The sequence below is a fragment of the Cyphomyrmex costatus genome, unplaced genomic scaffold (assembly GCF_001594065.2).
Source record: "Cyphomyrmex costatus isolate MS0001 unplaced genomic scaffold, Ccosl1.0 scaffold932, whole genome shotgun sequence".
NCBI lineage: Eukaryota > Metazoa > Arthropoda > Insecta > Hymenoptera > Formicidae > Cyphomyrmex > Cyphomyrmex costatus.
Genome location: NW_017280520.1, coordinates 197,470 through 216,907, shown reverse-complemented (window position 1 = coordinate 216,907; position 19,438 = coordinate 197,470). Strand labels below are relative to the sequence as shown.

The window sequence follows — 19,438 nt, the reverse complement described above, 5'->3', positions numbered from 1 at the left end:
CGATATAACATTTTAATTGTGTGTGTGTGTGTGTGTGTGTGTGTGTGTGTGTGTGTGTGTGTGTGTGTGTGTGTTTGCATGCGCGTGTGTATACATACATATATATATATATATATGTGTATACACACTGTACTTAGATTAAAGTTCATTCCTTTTCAGATAAATTTTTTATAAAAACTAAATAATAAAATAAAAATAAATAATAAACTAAGATTATCTTATGTTTTATACTACTCATATAATTTCTTATTTTTTAAATAAAAATTTATTTTTCCTAATTGCAATTGTTTGCAATTTATTGAATATTTTGTACTATTTTATACTGTTACTACTGTATCGTTTATGTTTGTTCGTGTGGCATTTTTCACAACAAAAAAAATTTAAGTAAAACTTATATGTAAGAAGTAATTATCCCGCAAACGCGCAACAAATTATTAAATCATAGTTGATCCACAATAAGATCATATAAAATAATTATATGTATAAAATAGTAAGTATTATATATGTATGTATGTATAACAAAGTTTTTTCTCTGTTTTTATGGTAAATTTCAATTTCTCAACGTAAAATTTTATCGAAGAGAATTAATTATAGCGCATTACATTAAGCCACATAAAATAATTAATTTTAAAGAAAAATATGTATACGTTTCATAAAATTTTTATACTGTAAGTATAAAATAGTATAAAATAAGTATAATAAGGCTCCATATAAATATGTCTCTAGACTGTATCATATCTATACTGTTGTCGTATGCATACATTTCACAGTTTCACCAAAAGTATTTGGGACGAATTACTTATTGAAAACTATTACGTAATTCACAAATTTGCGCTCTTCCATGTCGCAATTGGCGAATATTGGAAACTTTCACCAATTGATGCCTTTTCTTTACACTTTTCCACACATTGAAAACTATATCATAACATATTTTTATGAAACGTGTACATATTATATTTTTCTTTAAAATTAATTACTTTATGTGGCTTAATGTAACGCGCTATAATTAATTCTCTCGGATAAAATTTTACGTTGAGAAATTGAAATTTACCGTAAAAACAGAGAAAAATAACTCTGTTATACATACGCGTATACATACATGTATGATAAATACTAGCATTAGTAATGTTATTATACTTGTATAAATGTATAATATTGCGCCATTATCTTTTAAATTGCACCAACGAATTCCATTACGATATATTGACTATTTCAGATTATTTACAATATTATCGATTAGAACTTTAACAATTCTACCATAACGATATCCGAGGTCTAACGAGCGATTTCAGGAAAAGTAAAGGCAACTTCCGCGTTGCTTTCCGTGCGTAATATAAAATATGCCGAGCGTATTCTTCTCTTTCTCATACCTCTCACAATTTCCTTTTTCTTGTTATCTTTGAAATAACTTGATAAGACCATAAAATCGCTTTAATGTATTCTGTACATTAAAAAACAACAATTTTTTTAATTTACTGTATAATTAAAAACATTAATCTCGCTTGACAAATTTGCTTTCCTAGAAGGGTATTCATAACGATTTACCGATTATTTCTGTTTATTCACAAAATAAAGTAAATGAGTTATACACTTAAATGAGTTATATCCTTAATTATATAAATAAAAAAAATACATTTTTTAAATATTACAGATCGTTGAACTGCTGAGTGTGTATCGAATAGTATTGATGTTCCCGTACTTTCATATAGTACTCCAAAATTACTATCCTAATTATTTTCATCGTTCTGCACCAAAGAGGAAGTCTTCCAAGGTCTCTGAGAGACTCAGAGAAAATACATGAAATTGCTCAGCGGAAGTTACGAAATTGGAATTATCCTATAGCGATTACAGGTACGTGATATGTATATACAATTTTTATACAATATATGCTTATTAGTATTATAAATTAAAAATCTTTATCTCTTTCCTCATCTCTCTCCTTTTCTTTATTCTTCTTTTTCTTTTGTTAAAACTGGTCTTTTCTAGAATTTTCAAAATCTTACTTGTATTCAAAGATATCAAAAGGTTTGCGGGTTTCGGCAAGGTTCATGGAAGTTAGCATTAGCAATGGAAATACAGCAATAACCTGCAAACTTTCTAATACTTTTCAAGATGATTCCCATGAAAGCCTTAAAAGCGTTATCTAACTTGTATTTTTAAATCTATATGTATATTTAAAGAAGTTTATACCAGAATAGTAATCTTAAATAGAAGTTTGTACCAGAATAGTAATCCTTACCGTCTGTTTCTTACCAATGAATGTCAATAGATCAAGGATGTATTTGCGATTTCAATTTTCAAATACATTCTTTCCTTAAATACATACCATATATACACTTCGCCTTTCGTAATTCGTAAAAGTCTTCTTTCCAAAGTATATGAGTTAATAGATTAGTCTTGACACTGACCTATTTAACAATCGGAAACGTTTTCGTATACATGATGGAACTAGATAAGAACGAAAAAATGTGTGTGTGTGTGTGTGTGTGTGTGTATACGTGTGAGAGAGAAACGGAAAGAAGTAGCATAACGTAACTCCACGAGTTGTCTCGTAAAAAGAGACAAGTCGGAGGTTTATGCCGGTGGAACACTTTCTCCTTTCTCGTTATGAGATCACCATCTCGTTCTTCCGGCGGATCGAGACATAACCCGCAGGCATAACGAGGCACTTTGTGCACCGTTTACTCATTCAATTTACACGTGGATTGAAGCTTGTGTTGTGTGGCTATCGAAGTGGATCTTATTCAATTAAACGCTTGCCAGGCTAGCTTTGATGGGGCTCGATGGTCTTTAATTCGTTGAGAAACTTTGGCATTTCCTTGTTCCACATAGCGCGGAAACCGTTCTTTCTTCCGTGATTAGAAACATATTGCTATTTCCACTTCGTGTCGCCACGAGTAAAATTAATTACATTCTTCAACAGATTTCAACATTTTTTTAATACTAGTAATAACAATTGGTGATTCTAAACTTTTCCAAGCTCTGCTCTATTTAAAAAATAATTAATAAATTTAAAATTAACATTTAACGTTTGTTCTTATCTTTACAAGATACAATGTAAAGTTTAGATCAAAATTTTGAGAAAAGTATTAACGTATGTTATCTAATACTAATATTTGCTATCAAGTGCTGCGTTTATTCAATTCTATTTAATATCTCTTTCATCATCATTATCATCATCACTATTGTTATGATTATTATTACAGAACAAAGCAGTATGGAAGCGATTCATCGAAATCAATGGAAACGTCATAAAAAATATAGACATCGACGTGTCCTGCAATGTTCACGAGACTGAAAATATCAGCAGATAAAAAAAAATATCTCCATTACAACGAAGAGCAATGATATAGCGATATCAAACTAAAGATAAAAATTCGCAAGGCAGGTTTATGTTTTCGCCAGAATGGTTTTCAGTGCGATAGTAGTGACATCAGCCTTGAAGAGCGCTATTGGCTTAGTGGGTACAGGTTTATGGCTCATACCATTGTTAATCGCGGGCCTTTCTTACTATCGTTACGATCAACTGGATCCTGAGAGTCGCCTCATCGACAAGCACCCTCTCTACTCTGATTACGATTTCATCGTAATCGGAGGCGGATCGGCTGGAGCGGTAATTGCCAGTCGACTATCGGAGATACCGAACTGGAATGTGCTGTTATTAGAGGCTGGCCCAGATGAAAATGAGATTACAGACGTGCCATCTTTGGCTGCGTACTTGCAGCTGACCAAGTTGGATTGGAATTACAAGACTGAGGCTACAGGTAAAGCTTGCTTAGCTATGAAGGGTGGCCGTTGTAATTGGCCAAGAGGTAAAGTTTTAGGCGGAAGCAGTGTTCTTAACTACATGTTGTACGTGCGTGGTAATAAACAAGACTACGATCATTGGGAATCGCTCGGTAATTCCGGTTGGGGATACGACCAAGTTCTCTATTACTTCAAAAAATCAGAAGACAATCGAAATCCATACTTGCAGAGAAGTCCATATCACGCGACCGGTGGTTACCTAACGGTACAGGAATCGCCATGGAAGACTCCCTTAGTGGTTGCTTTTGTCCAAGCAGGCGTTGAATTGGGATACGAAAACAGGGACATAAATGGCGAAAAGCAGACGGGCTTTATGATATCTCAAGGAACTATTCGCAGAGGAAGCAGATGCTCCACCGCGAAGGCTTTCTTGCGGCCTATACGATTACGCAAGAACATTCATATAGCTATGAACAGTCATGTGACAAGAATTGTGATTGATCCGTTAACTATGAGAGCGATTGGCGTCGAGTTTGTTAGGAATGGTCGCAGGCAGATAGTGAGAGCACGCAAGGAAGTGATATTATCAGCAGGTGCCATTAACAGTCCTCAAATTTTGATGCTGTCGGGGATCGGACCAAAGGAACATTTACAACACGTTGGTATTCCTGTTATCAAAGATCTTCGAGTCGGCGACAATCTTCAGGATCATGTCGGAATGGGTGGATTGACATTTTTGGTTGATAAACCAGTCGCTATAGTTCAAGATCGTTTTCAACCGGTTCCGATGATGATGCATTACGTAGTTAACGGCCAAGGTCCCATGACGACCTTGGGTGGCGTTGAAGGTTATGCTTTCGTGAATACAAAGTATGCCAATCACTCTATCGATTATCCGGACGTGCAATTCCACATGGCGCCAGCCTCTATTAATTCCGACGCGGGTGTACAAGTTCGGAAAGTTTTAGGGTTAACGGACGAAGTATACAATACCGTCTACAGACCAATTACCAATCGAGACGCCTGGACCATCATGCCTCTTCTGTTAAGGCCCAAGTCTCGTGGTACTGTACGTTTGAGAAGTTCCAATCCTTTTCATCATCCTATTATCAATGCGAATTACTTTTCCGATCCTATGGACATTGCCGTCCTAGTGGAAGGTGCGAAGCTTGCGATCAAAGTCAGCGAGGCGAAAGTTTTTAAACAATTTGACTCGAGACTTCATCGCGTTAAGCTACCGGGATGCAAACACTTCAAATTCGACACTGACGCTTACTGGGAATGTCAGATTCGACATATTTCTATGACAATTTATCATCCTGTAGGTACCGCCAAAATGGGACCGCCGACCGATCTTACTGCCGTAGTGGATCCTAGATTGAGGGTTTATGGTATCGTGGGACTTCGAGTTATCGATGCGTCTATCATGCCGACAATAAGCAGCGGTAATACAAACGCTCCTGTCATTATGATCGGTGAGAAAGGTGCTGACCTCATTAAACAAGATTGGTCGGCTACCATCATTGATAGTTAATCACGAAATTAAACGCGATCTTACAAGGGGCTAAGAAAAAAGTAAATTCGATCCAAAATCTATTATAATATAATGTATAACGATTCGATTTGTTTTCGGATGTTTTCATTATGCAGGCGTATCACGTAAGAGCAATTATTTTTAAATAAGAAAAAAGATTGTTAAAGACGTTAAAAAGTTTTAAACTGTAATATAGGTATGTGCGATATGTTGCAATTGACGTATCTAACTGATCGTATCATAATGGATATACCAATAACATGTCCTAATTTGTTCTAATTTATTCTAATCTCGGTAATGTCTCGGTAAATAATATTTGTGTTCATAATTATTCCATGTACATTATACAATTAAATAATGTGCAGTAAAAGATAGCTACAGTATATAAACAACATACAGAGTGAATTAATCTTGATTATTTAAAGTTATAATTAAAATTACAGTACACAAAAATTTTTGTATGTATATTTTATAAATTATTAATAGCAAAAATGCGCAATGATCAAATCGTGTTTCATCTTAACAATTATATATATATATCGGGTGAGGCAATAACTTTGTCCACCTTGAATACCTCCGCCATTTTTAGAGATACGAAAATATTGTAATTACAAAAGTTGTACGGTATTAACAGGACTATAATATATGCTGGTTATAATTTTTTTAGATGGAGGCGCTTCGGAGATTTCTAAGTCAACTTCATTTTTTTAAATGGAATTATATGAATTTTTTTTCACTATATGATTCATCTCATTATACTGTTTACAAAAGCATTAAGGTACGATTATTAAAAAGTCAATAGTTCACGAGTTATTAAAAATTTTATGTCAATATGCACCAAAAGAATGTGTAAAATATCTCGTGAACTATTGGTTTTTTTACATCTCTACCTTGATACTTTTATGTACAGAATAATTAGAGGAATCATATAGTGAAAAAAAATTCATATAATTCCATTTAAAAAAATGAAGTTGATCTCGAAATCTCCGAAGCGCCTCCACCTAAAAAAGTTATAACCAGCGTATATTATAATTCTCTTAATACCGTACAACTTTTGTAATTACAATATTTTCGTATCTCTAAAAATAGCGGAGGTATTCAAGGTGGACAAAGTTATTGCCCCACCCGGTATAATTCATAAATTCATAAAAATATTAAATTCGACTAATAAACAGACTAATAAAAAAGAATGATTAACGTTTAAAGCGCAATTTTAGAAAAAATTGAAAGACAGTAATCGGAAATAAATATTACGTAATTAGTAATGAAACTAGGCCAGTTCAAAGTAAAAAGTCACGAGGATACATAAAAACGATTAAGTATGTATAATTCTCAGGTACTGCATCATTAAAGAAATATGCGAAGATCAATCTAAAACGTTATACTAAAGAAATCTTCATGAAAATTTCTTTAGTTTAATACTTTCACCGTTCTATAGAATCGTATTGGATATTATGTAAAAAGATGATCAGGAGGGCCAATATGACGACTTGTAAATAAGGGTGTATATGGCCTTTTCAAACAATGTTTCATTCTTTTCGACGACTTCATTTATCGATTTTTTAATTTTGTGAACTTCGCAGTGCGTTTTCTTAGTCATTCGAATAATCTACGCTCTTTGGTCTTTTTGGTTAGCTTTTTTTCCAAATTCCAAGAAATAGGATTATGTAGATTTTATTTGTGCCATCGTTTCTGCTACATAAAAAATTTTTTATTAGTATTCTATGATCTCTAGTATTAGAACGTTTAATAAAAGTTCCATAAAAATCTATTAGTTGAACATTTTGGACCAATCTTTGCACATTCCTTTCTCAGTTTTCTTATGTGCCATATAATAAATGTAGCCTCTTTAGCTAAATAAGATAAGTTTTATTATTTAAATGTGTATATATGTACATATACATATATATGAGGTATTCCACGTCAAACCAGATCCTTTAAAAATTATAATTTTTTTAACTTTGTTGACATATTCTACAGACAAAAATATGAGACAAGTATTTCGTGAAAAAAACTTGAGATTCTTTTTGTTCACACATATAAGTTATTTACGCATATAAGTTGCAGAAATTTATAAAAAATAAGTTGCTCATGGGAACATTTAAATAATTATAATATCGTTGTAACCATTAGTCGTACAAAAAAAAAAACAAGAAATCGATTTTAAAGATCTTAAATTGTTTTGCTTTCAATTAATCATTTTCATATAAATAAATCATTTTCCATTTGTTTACAACTTTTATTAACATTATTCAACTTACCGATTTAAAAATTTTATAAAAATATCGTCACATTCCTACTTCACTTAGGAAGTAACCCTGAAAATTTCAAAGTAAAACTCGAACGGACTGTTCAAAAATTATGTTCCGTGACTTCCACATATCTTTTTTCCGCAAAACATTGCATATTTTTATAGAATATGTCAGCAAAATTAAAAAAAAAGATAAAATGATGTTTTAAAGGTGCCCGATTTGACGTGGAATGTTTCATATACTTCATAATATACGTATAGTAAAAATAATAACTGATGATTGTTCGCCGTGATTCTTTGAGTGAGATTATAATTATATTTGCTACTTGTTACTTTGTTCTCTATTACAGTCAAACGTTAAATTAATCTAGAGATTAATTAAGTGACTATGTAAGAATTGTTAAGAATTATGTATTTTTTGTTATATAATACATTCTGTATTTGTAAAATAAATGATATTACGATAAAAAAAAAAGATTATTTTTCTTCTTCTATTTCTATTATAATTTTATCTTTTTTATTTTTTCGAACGTTGCACTCTTGTGTCTTGCGTAAATTATAAAACGATAAATGTATGCAGTGATCGTGTAATGCAAGAGTTCATGGAAAATTTCCCGTTGATAGAATTAAATTCTTTCAATGGAAGACGTGATTGTTATTCTAATGCCAATTCTTGCAATTTACTTTCATGACGTAATTGTTTTACCTAAAGTATTTCTGAAAGTGTTTTTCCTTACAATTCTTATGTAACTATTGTAGTATACTACGTTTCGATAGTTTAACAATAATTTTCGTATCAATTCTTAAGTAAATTTAGGTTTAATGAATATTTAAACAGTTTGATTGGAAGTTATTTCACACACACTCAACCGAACCGTAATTTTTAATGAAATGTCAATTATAATTATAATAAAACTTTCATCAAACGATATACGATGAATTATCCTAATGTTCGTCACGTATGTCAATAAGGTAACAAAATAGTAAGCATTACGATAACCTGATGAGAAGGCTTGTTACATGCTCTGTATTTTAAATAAAAAATATATAATGCATGGCGAATAATTACACCAATGTGTTTAATGTATTAAGGTTTAAAATATTTATGTATCTATCAAAATCTATACAATATACATCAATATTACAAAAAAAATTATATCAATTTCATTTCAGAGAAAGAGATAAAGTATATTTTATTTATTCTTAAAGTACGTTTAATCCAAGATTACATTGTCGTCGCGACAAAATAATTATAAGAGACATGATACTGAAAAATGATTATTATTATACTAGTGACAATTTATTTCTACAAAAAATTTTAATAAAAATATTTCAAAAAAATTATATATTTATAGTATTATAAATTATTATTTTTTTGAAGAGTTAGGCCTTTCGCCATACTAAATTTTTAATAACTATAATATGTCAACTACATAACCGCAAAAGAGCAGGCAAATCAATTAATTTTAAAATTAATTCCTTAACAACTGCTAAAAGACATTTGGATTATTCATTGATACACCTAATAATATATTATACAACTGTAAGAATTTTATAGTTGTTACAAACAGAAGTAGATACATACAGAAAGCAGATACATATAGATAAGTATAAATCAATCAAAGTTGATGAATATTTAATTGTCGTTATTCATTCTCTTATGTTGTCATCATAATTTATGGGGCTGGCATAAATATCGAAATAATACTTTATTGCTAAAAAAAAAAGTAAATATATATAACTTTCGCAGACCATTTCTCATTTACTCGCAAGCATTTTCATCAATGTGATATAAAAAAATGCGGAAATTTTTGAAATATTGTAGCTATTTAAAAACCGTATATGACAAATCAATAAGATAACATCCATATTATAAAACGCCTTGTACAGCGTAGAGTATCCAAAAGTTTTGGAAATATAAATTTTGCCGTACGCGCGAATTAAAGTTAGTATAGGATTGTATCGAAAAAAATTACAATCTGTAGTATTGCAAAATTTGCTGCGTGGTATTATGCTGAGAACATCCAGTCATTATTCTCAAGCTTCTTTTTATAGTGCTTACAATTTGCATTCAAAGATTATTTCGTGAAATAAAAATAAATAATCTTAAACAATACTATAAATCATGAATTCCAATAATTAAGGGCAAATGAAAGTGCAGCGTTATTGTTGGTACGTTTGTACTTGTACGAGTCACATAAGATTCATAGATTTTGATGTTGAAATCTTTGTTAAAATTAAATGGTGATGATTTTTTAAATCATTCTGATATCATTATTCATTCGTTAGTATCTATAATACTATAAATGCTCTTTACTGGAATTGTTTTAAAAAAAATAACATTTTCTCGTATTTTATATACTTTCGTCGGTTTTGTTTGTGGAAGAGAAATCAGAAAGCAATTAGTCTCTCTATTATTTTATTAATTTTCAAATGATTATTAAACTATTCATAAAGGGTATAATAGAATAAGGTGATTTCAAGCCACAGCACGATTGCCACAGAGATTAAAATTAACACACTAATGAAAGAATATTTTGTGCAAAGATTTGTCCCAAAAGAGTCACACCGTTTCGAGATATCGAGCAAAATGTAATTTTTCATTAATATTTTTTTTTCTTCGTTAAATCTAAACAGATCTTTACAAAAAAAATTATAGATTTAAAAGGTATTGAAAAGATTAGAATAAGAATATTTTTTTGCCATTTTGGCTCAAAATTCTATTTTTTAAAAATTTAATTAAAAGTTCTTGAATTTTTTAAAAACAGAATTTTGAGCCAAAAATGGCAAAAAATATTCTTATTCTAATCTTTTGTTAAAATTAAATTTTATTAAAATAACCTTTAACAAGTGTGCCAAAGGTTATTTTAGTAAAATTTAATTTTAACAGACTTCACTACAAGTCTCATTTTTCTAAAAATAAGGGGCCTTAATTTCGAGTTGAAATACGCTGGGACGTCTAGTATCCCACGGTGTCAACCAAAGGATTAATAAAAAATCAAGAATATCAAGAAGCAAAAAAAAACCTACAGACAGATACAAAGGGACTATATAAAGCATATATTCCAATCATAAACAGGTTTTGACTTTGCATCGCCAAAACTCTTATTTCAATATTCTGACAGTCTTAGTTGTTGGATGTGTCAAATTTCTCGTTGGAAAGATCGATTTAATTTTTTAAGTTTCGACATTTTCAAGTGACTTATTTATATTTGACTTCGATACATTTACGAGATGTTGACTGCTAGCGATTTGATTGTTATGGGCAGTTTGGTGAGTTTTTTAAATATTTTGACATGTTTTATTAAATCGTAAAAAATTGTTTTCATCAGAACATGATAAAACATAGAATCAATTGGTCGAGCAATCGTTGATCCTTCTACGCGTTTTTAATCAAGTCCAAAGTGTCTATCACAACCAGCATTTTTTACGTTCTTTTATAAGAATTCTTATGTATCTATATTTATAAGAATCTTTATGTATATTATATTTATAAGAATTCTTATGTATATATTTTTACCTCGAAACACAACAAGCTAAATTCAATCTATTGTACAAGCATCCGAAGAGGGCTGAATCATACAGCCGAAACATGTAATGCGCGCAATTATTGTAACTAATCAATATATAATTAAAATGTAACCTTTCTTTTTAAAGTTGTTGCACATTAACCTTTTGACTCTTATTAGTCCTTTATTACATTATTGTTGATTTTATATCAAGAGTCCTTTTATTTAAATTTTATATAAAATTAATTTTGTAATGTGTACATATATATAAAACGAATTTTGGATTAAAGTCTTGTAGATCAAAAGCCTGAAGTCTCTTGACATTATATTAAAGTAAGACAAGACTTAATAAAAATTCAGGAATTTTTATTAAGTCAACTCTGCAATTATTATAATTATATACTCGTATATTCGAGCAACTTTTACAATAAAAGGTTAAATTGTATCAGAAAAACTATTTTATTACACAAAATCGAAAAAAATTACGAAAAAATTTGTATATAATTATCAACGTATTTGTATATATATCGTTAGTTTTTTTTAACTTCCACCTAATTTGTTCGGTAGTTTTTTGTTTATTGTAAAAATTCTAAAAAAAACTATGTTGCTTTGCAAAAAATTATTGTATAATTTTAAATAATTTACTACAGTCCTTAAAAGCTAAAACAAAGAACGAGAAATTATATTGAAAAATTTACATTAATAAAATACTCTTATATTTTAAACTCTAAATTAAATTAAATATTCTTAATGAAGTTTCGAGTAGTGTAGTTTGAAACTGACCAACAAATGGATTTAATCCATTATTTATAGGGTCTAATACAAATGTACTAATACAATTTCACAGTATTCTCTCATCGCAAATTACTTTGCAAGATATATACAATCTATAAAATAACAAATATGTCTTTTTATCTTAATTTCAAGATTTCATTTATTTTAATTTAATTATTATGTCAATAATATCATAATTTTAATGTTAATATCAAAAACTATTATAACGATTAATTATGGAGCATTAATGAACATTAACTAAAGATTAAATGCGCCTCAAGGATACAAGAGCAAACATGTCATTTTTTCTTGCAATCAAATTCTTAGAATTAATTGACAGGTAAGCCTTTTCACGTCACGGCGCGTATCATTCACCGCATTTTTCTTGTTGTTTGTTGTGTTTGTAGAGTGATATGGATATTTACGCATACATTGACACTCATAAAACATAGACCTCAATACCGGTATATATGCCAGGCGAACATCAGATACTGTTCTCTATTATTGTGCCCCACTCGAGACACGTCCAATAGCCAATAGTCAACTTGAATATGCCGGTCAAGATGCCGAGGCTCCTTCACCTTCTTAGTGCCGTCGCCGTAATCGTTCCATTGCAGTCAAGCGGACAATCGACAATGAAACGATATCACAATCTTTACGGCGACGACGTGAGCGGACGCGAGTTGACAAATATATTTGATTTTGGTATCGGGGCTCTAAACTTTCTACAACAGGGCCAACGTTATATGAATCAGGAGATACCGGATATGGTTCCGCAATTTGAAGCAGTGTACGATTTCATAGTAATTGGCGCCGGCACGGCCGGTGCTACAATAGCCGCGAGGCTGAGTGAAATTCATCAGGTTAAAGTTTTGTTGATCGAAGCTGGTTCTGCAGAGAATTTTATTATGGACATCCCGCTTCTCGTTCACGCATTACAGCTAAGCAACGATATCAATTGGAAGTATCAAACTAAATCGTCCAACAAATATTGTCTTGGCATGAATGATAACAGGTGTAACTGGCCTAGAGGAAAAGTAATGGGCGGTAGCAGTGTGCTAAACTACATGATCGCAACCAGAGGCGACGCTGAGGATTACGATCGATGGGCTGAGATGGGAAACGAGGGCTGGGCTTACAAGGATGTCCTCAAATACTTTAAAAAGCTGGAAACGATCGATATCCGGGAACTGCAATCGGATACTGTTTATCATGGAACTAAGGGACCGTTACATATCTCTTATCCGTTATTCCATACGCCATTGGCAGAGGCTTTCTTAGAAGCTGGCAAGGAGCTGGGATACCCGCTATTGGATTATAATGGAAAGAACACAATAGGATTTTCGTATGTGCAGACCACAACAATAAATGGCACTCGTATGAGCAGCAACAGAGCCTATCTACACCCAGCGAGAGATCGCCAGAATCTTCACGTGACACGCGAAAGTAGGGTGAAAAAAGTATTGATTAATCGTCACACAAATCGGGCAACTGGCGTGGAATTTATAAAAAACCGTCGAATTATCCGCGTGTTTGCACGCAAAGAGATAATTTTGTGCGCTGGTGCCATTGGATCACCACAATTACTGATGTTGTCTGGTATTGGACCGGCCAAACATCTTAGTGAGCTCGGCATAAATGTCGTTCGGGATTTACCGGTTGGTGAAAATCTAATGGATCATATATCTTTTGGCGGCCTAACATGGACAATAAATGAGCCAGTAAGTATTCGACTGGTCGATGTGATAAATCCCACTCATCCGTACATGAGGGACTTTCTGATAAGGCAATCAGGACCAATAACGATCCCAGGTGCGTGCGAAGCCCTCGCTTTCATTGACACCAAGCATTCAATGAAACGTCACGGTTTACCAGACATTGAACTGCTATTTATTGGTGGTGGATTGAAAGGAGATATGATTTTACCGATTGTAATGGGTTTGAACGATCGAATGCGTCAGATATGGAACAAATATATCAGCAATTACGGCTGGACTATACTACCTATGTTATTGAAACCAAAAAGTCGTGGACGGATAAGACTATTGGCCAACGACATTAACGTTAAACCGGAGATCGTGCCGAATTACTTCGACAATCCGGAAGACGTCAAGACGATGATCAACGGCATTAAAGCTGCAATAAGTGTTGGCCAAACGAAAGCAATGCAAATGTTTGGTTCACGATTGTCAAACGATACATTTCCTGGATGTGAAAACTACGAATATGATTCTTATGATTATTGGGAGTGCGCGATGAGGACGGCATCTCTTACTATTTATCATTATACTGGAACTTGTAAGATGGGACCAAAAGGAGATCCGACTGCTGTTGTCGACCCTAGACTGAAGGTATTGCTAAAAGATGCACTATAAACTAATTGTTTTTTAACAAATCTACAAAAAATGTCAGAGTTGCCGTAAATCTTTCATCCTGAAATTCCATAATTTTTCTCTAATTTCCAGACAAAATTTAATGATTTTCTGATGCTTTCAATAATACTTTTAAACTTTTTGTAGTTTTATACTGATTTGGAAACTGTCAATTATTTTGTTGAGGAAGCAATTTAATATATTGTGTAATGTAAATTATAATACTATTAATGTTGCTGACACTACTTAACAATTTATATTGCTAAGATGATAATATTTCAAAATTGCGTGTGTAAATGGAAAGAATTATTTATTAAAATTTACCTTGAAATTATGGTAATCGTGGGACAACATTAATTTTTAGACTGCCGGAATTTCAGATATTAAATCATCCTTTAAAAGTGGCCTTTGTGTCTTGTATCATGTATCAACTATATACAAAGTTCATACCATAGGCCGAGCCGATATATCGGCTTCCTGGCAGAATAAGGTAAAGAAAAAATTTTGGATCATGAAATTTTTAAATAAGTATTAAGAAGTTTTTAGGGGCGCTGAATTTGATGGTAATTACTCAGAGCTAACGACGTGGACGTAGAAAGTATTTATGTAGCTCCTTTTTTCTTTTTCCTGTTTAAAAAAAATTTTTTATTTTTTTATTTTTTTTATGTGGTTATCTGAATGTATGAATCTAAACTTTAGTATATTTGGTAACATACACATATGTTTCTTATAGAAAAAAACTAATTTTCCTCAGAGCTGATATATAGGCTCTTTCCGGCAGCCTTAAGGTTAAATTTCGAAGAATTTTTATGTAAATCTGCCACATTCATTAATAAAACTACAATAAAATATAAATTAAGTTTGATTAATTTTACTGAAGTTCATGGTAAAAATTTTTAAAAATTGTATTCTATATACCATAATTATTATATTTCCAGGGTAAATTTTAAGAAATAATTCTTTTTTCCGTTAGATAATATACGCACATTAAACTTCATTAAAACTAAGAATTTTTATTTTACAAATTTTGCAAAATTTCTTGATTTTTCTTTGATTTTCCTATTTTCAATTTCTCTGACATTTTCCTGATTCCAGTTTTGTAGAAATCCTAAATATTTCTGTGTGATACACAGCATACACACGTCAATTTATAATGTATGATATTCATGTAAACACAGGTCATCGGCATTCAAGGATTGCGAGTAGCAGACGGTTCCGTTATGCCTGAGATTATATCAGCGCATACAAACATACCTATTTATATGATTGCTGAGAAGCTGGCAGATATGGTCAAAGAAGATTGGGGATACTTGAAGAAATCACGAACGTAACAATAGCGACGCGAGTTTTCGACCAGTATTAAATTGAAAACTAGCAATTCCCAGTGTATAAGTGGATAACTGTTATAAGTTATCGAGAAATTGACTTTAGATTTCATATTACTTTTCAGTAATTAATTAAATATAGTTTAAATGAGAAACATACCTAATTTGTTCGGTAGTTTTTTGTTTATTGTAAAAATTCTAAAAAAAACTATGTTGCTTTGCAAAAAATTATTGTATAATTTTAAATAATTTACTACAGTCCTTAAAAGCTAAAACAAAGAACGAGAAATTATATTGAAAAATTTACATTAATAAAATACTCTTATATTTTAAACTCTAAATTAAATTAAATATTCTTAATGAAGTTTCGAGTAGTGTAGTTTGAAACTGACCAACAAATGGATTTAATCCATTATTTATAGGGTCTAATACAAATGTACTAATACAATTTCACAGTATTCTCTCATCGCAAATTACTTTGCAAGATATATACAATCTATAAAATAACAAATATGTCTTTTTATCTTAATTTCAAGATTTCATTTATTTTAATTTAATTATTATGTCAATAATATCATAATTTTAATGTTAATATCAAAAACTATTATAACGATTAATTATGGAGCATTAATGAACATTAACTAAAGATTAAATGCGCCTCAAGGATACAAGAGCAAACATGTCATTTTTTCTTGCAATCAAATTCTTAGAATTAATTGACAGGTAAGCCTTTTCACGTCACGGCGCGTATCATTCACCGCATTTTTCTTGTTGTTTGTTGTGTTTGTAGAGTGATATGGATATTTACGCATACATTGACACTCATAAAACATAGACCTCAATACCGGTATATATGCCAGGCGAACATCAGATACTGTTCTCTATTATTGTGCCCCACTCGAGACACGTCCAATAGCCAATAGTCAACTTGAATATGCCGGTCAAGATGCCGAGGCTCCTTCACCTTCTTAGTGCCGTCGCCGTAATCGTTCCATTGCAGTCAAGCGGACAATCGACAATGAAACGATATCACAATCTTTACGGCGACGACGTGAGCGGACGCGAGTTGACAAATATATTTGATTTTGGTATCGGGGCTCTAAACTTTCTACAACAGGGCCAACGTTATATGAATCAGGAGATACCGGATATGGTTCCGCAATTTGAAGCAGTGTACGATTTCATAGTAATTGGCGCCGGCACGGCCGGTGCTACAATAGCCGCGAGGCTGAGTGAAATTCATCAGGTTAAAGTTTTGTTGATCGAAGCTGGTTCTGCAGAGAATTTTATTATGGACATCCCGCTTCTCGTTCACGCATTACAGCTAAGCAACGATATCAATTGGAAGTATCAAACTAAATCGTCCAACAAATATTGTCTTGGCATGAATGATAACAGGTGTAACTGGCCTAGAGGAAAAGTAATGGGCGGTAGCAGTGTGCTAAACTACATGATCGCAACCAGAGGCGACGCTGAGGATTACGATCGATGGGCTGAGATGGGAAACGAGGGCTGGGCTTACAAGGATGTCCTCAAATACTTTAAAAAGCTGGAAACGATCGATATCCGGGAACTGCAATCGGATACTGTTTATCATGGAACTAAGGGACCGTTACATATCTCTTATCCGTTATTCCATACGCCATTGGCAGAGGCTTTCTTAGAAGCTGGCAAGGAGCTGGGATACCCGCTATTGGATTATAATGGAAAGAACACAATAGGATTTTCGTATGTGCAGACCACAACAATAAATGGCACTCGTATGAGCAGCAACAGAGCCTATCTACACCCAGCGAGAGATCGCCAGAATCTTCACGTGACACGCGAAAGTAGGGTGAAAAAAGTATTGATTAATCGTCACACAAATCGGGCAACTGGCGTGGAATTTATAAAAAACCGTCGAATTATCCGCGTGTTTGCACGCAAAGAGATAATTTTGTGCGCTGGTGCCATTGGATCACCACAATTACTGATGTTGTCTGGTATTGGACCGGCCAAACATCTTAGTGAGCTCGGCATAAATGTCGTTCGGGATTTACCGGTTGGTGAAAATCTAATGGATCATATATCTTTTGGCGGCCTAACATGGACAATAAATGAGCCAGTAAGTATTCGACTGGTCGATGTGATAAATCCCACTCATCCGTACATGAGGGACTTTCTGATAAGGCAATCAGGACCAATAACGATCCCAGGTGCGTGCGAAGCCCTCGCTTTCATTGACACCAAGCATTCAATGAAACGTCACGGTTTACCAGACATTGAACTGCTATTTATTGGTGGTGGATTGAAAGGAGATATGATTTTACCGATTGTAATGGGTTTGAACGATCGAATGCGTCAGATATGGAACAAATATATCAGCAATTACGGCTGGACTATACTACCTATGTTATTGAAACCAAAAAGTCGTGGACGGATAAGACTATTGGCCAACGACATTAACGTTAAACCGGAGATCGTGCCGAATTACTTCGACAATCCGGAAGACGTCAAGACGATGATCAACGGCATTAAAGCTGCAATAAGTGTTGGCCAAACGAAAGCAATGCAAATGTTTGGTTCACGATTGTCAAACGATACATTTCCTGGATGTGAAAACTACGAATATGATTCTTATGATTATTGGGAGTGCGCGATGAGGACGGCATCTCTTACTATTTATCATTATACTGGAACTTGTAAGATGGGACCAAAAGGAGATCCGACTGCTGTTGTCGACCCTAGACTGAAGGTATTGCTAAAAGATGCACTATAAACTAATTGTTTTTTAACAAATCTACAAAAAATGTCAGAGTTGCCGTAAATCTTTCATCCTGAAATTCCATAATTTTTCTCTAATTTCCAGACAAAATTTAATGATTTTCTGATGCTTTCAATAATACTTTTAAACTTTTTGTAGTTTTATACTGATTTGGAAACTGTCAATTATTTTGTTGAGGAAGCAATTTAATATATTGTGTAATGTAAATTATAATACTATTAATGTTGCTGACACTACTTAACAATTTATATTGCTAAGATGATAATATTTCAAAATTGCGTGTGTAAATGGAAAGAATTATTTATTAAAATTTACCTTGAAATTATGGTAATCGTGGGACAACATTAATTTTTAGACTGCCGGAATTTCAGATATTAAATCATCCTTTAAAAGTGGCCTTTGTGTCTTGTATCATGTATCAACTATATACAAAGTTCATACCATAGGCCGAGCCGATATATCGGCTTCCTGGCAGAATAAGGTAAAGAAAAAATTTTGGATCATGAAATTTTTAAATAAGTATTAAGAAGTTTTTAGGGGCGCTGAATTTGATGGTAATTACTCAGAGCTAACGACGTGGACGTAGAAAGTATTTATGTAGCTCCTTTTTTCTTTTTCCTGTTTAAAAAAAATTTTTTATTTTTTTATTTTTTTTATGTGGTTATCTGAATGTATGAATCTAAACTTTAGTATATTTGGTAACATACACATATGTTTCTTATAGAAAAAAACTAATTTTCCTCAGAGCTGATATATAGGCTCTTTCCGGCAGCCTTAAGGTTAAATTTCGAAGAATTTTTATGTAAATCTGCCACATTCATTAATAAAACTACAATAAAATATAAATTAAGTTTGATTAATTTTACTGAAGTTCATGGTAAAAATTTTTAAAAATTGTATTCTATATACCATAATTATTATATTTCCAGGGTAAATTTTAAGAAATAATTCTTTTTTCCGTTAGATAATATACGCACATTAAACTTCATTAAAACTAAGAATTTTTATTTTACAAATTTTGCAAAATTTCTTGATTTTTCTTTGATTTTCCTATTTTCAATTTCTCTGACATTTTCCTGATTCCAGTTTTGTAGAAATCCTAAATATTTCTGTGTGATACACAGCATACACACGTCAATTTATAATGTATGATATTCATGTA

At 32.3% G+C, this 19,438-nt stretch overlaps 2 protein-coding genes across 2 annotated transcripts in view; one reads left to right on the top strand and one right to left on the bottom strand.

Annotated features, from left to right (window-relative positions):
* Positions 1-19,438, bottom strand: part of Flo2 (flotillin-2) — a 98,487-nt gene that overhangs the window by 65,751 nt on the left and 13,298 nt on the right. The window lies entirely within an intron of this gene.
* On the top strand, positions 3,407-5,281 carry LOC108781981 (glucose dehydrogenase [FAD, quinone]). Its single transcript, XM_018550125.1, has one exon. It carries the CDS (start codon positions 3,407-3,409, stop codon positions 5,279-5,281), a length of 1,875 nt encoding a protein of 624 aa, XP_018405627.1.

Excerpts from the sequence above, each read along its gene's own strand:
- LOC108781981 (XM_018550125.1), top strand. The coding sequence starts at position 3,407 with ATGGTTTTCAGTGCGATAGTAGTGACATCAGCCTTGAAGAGCGCTATT.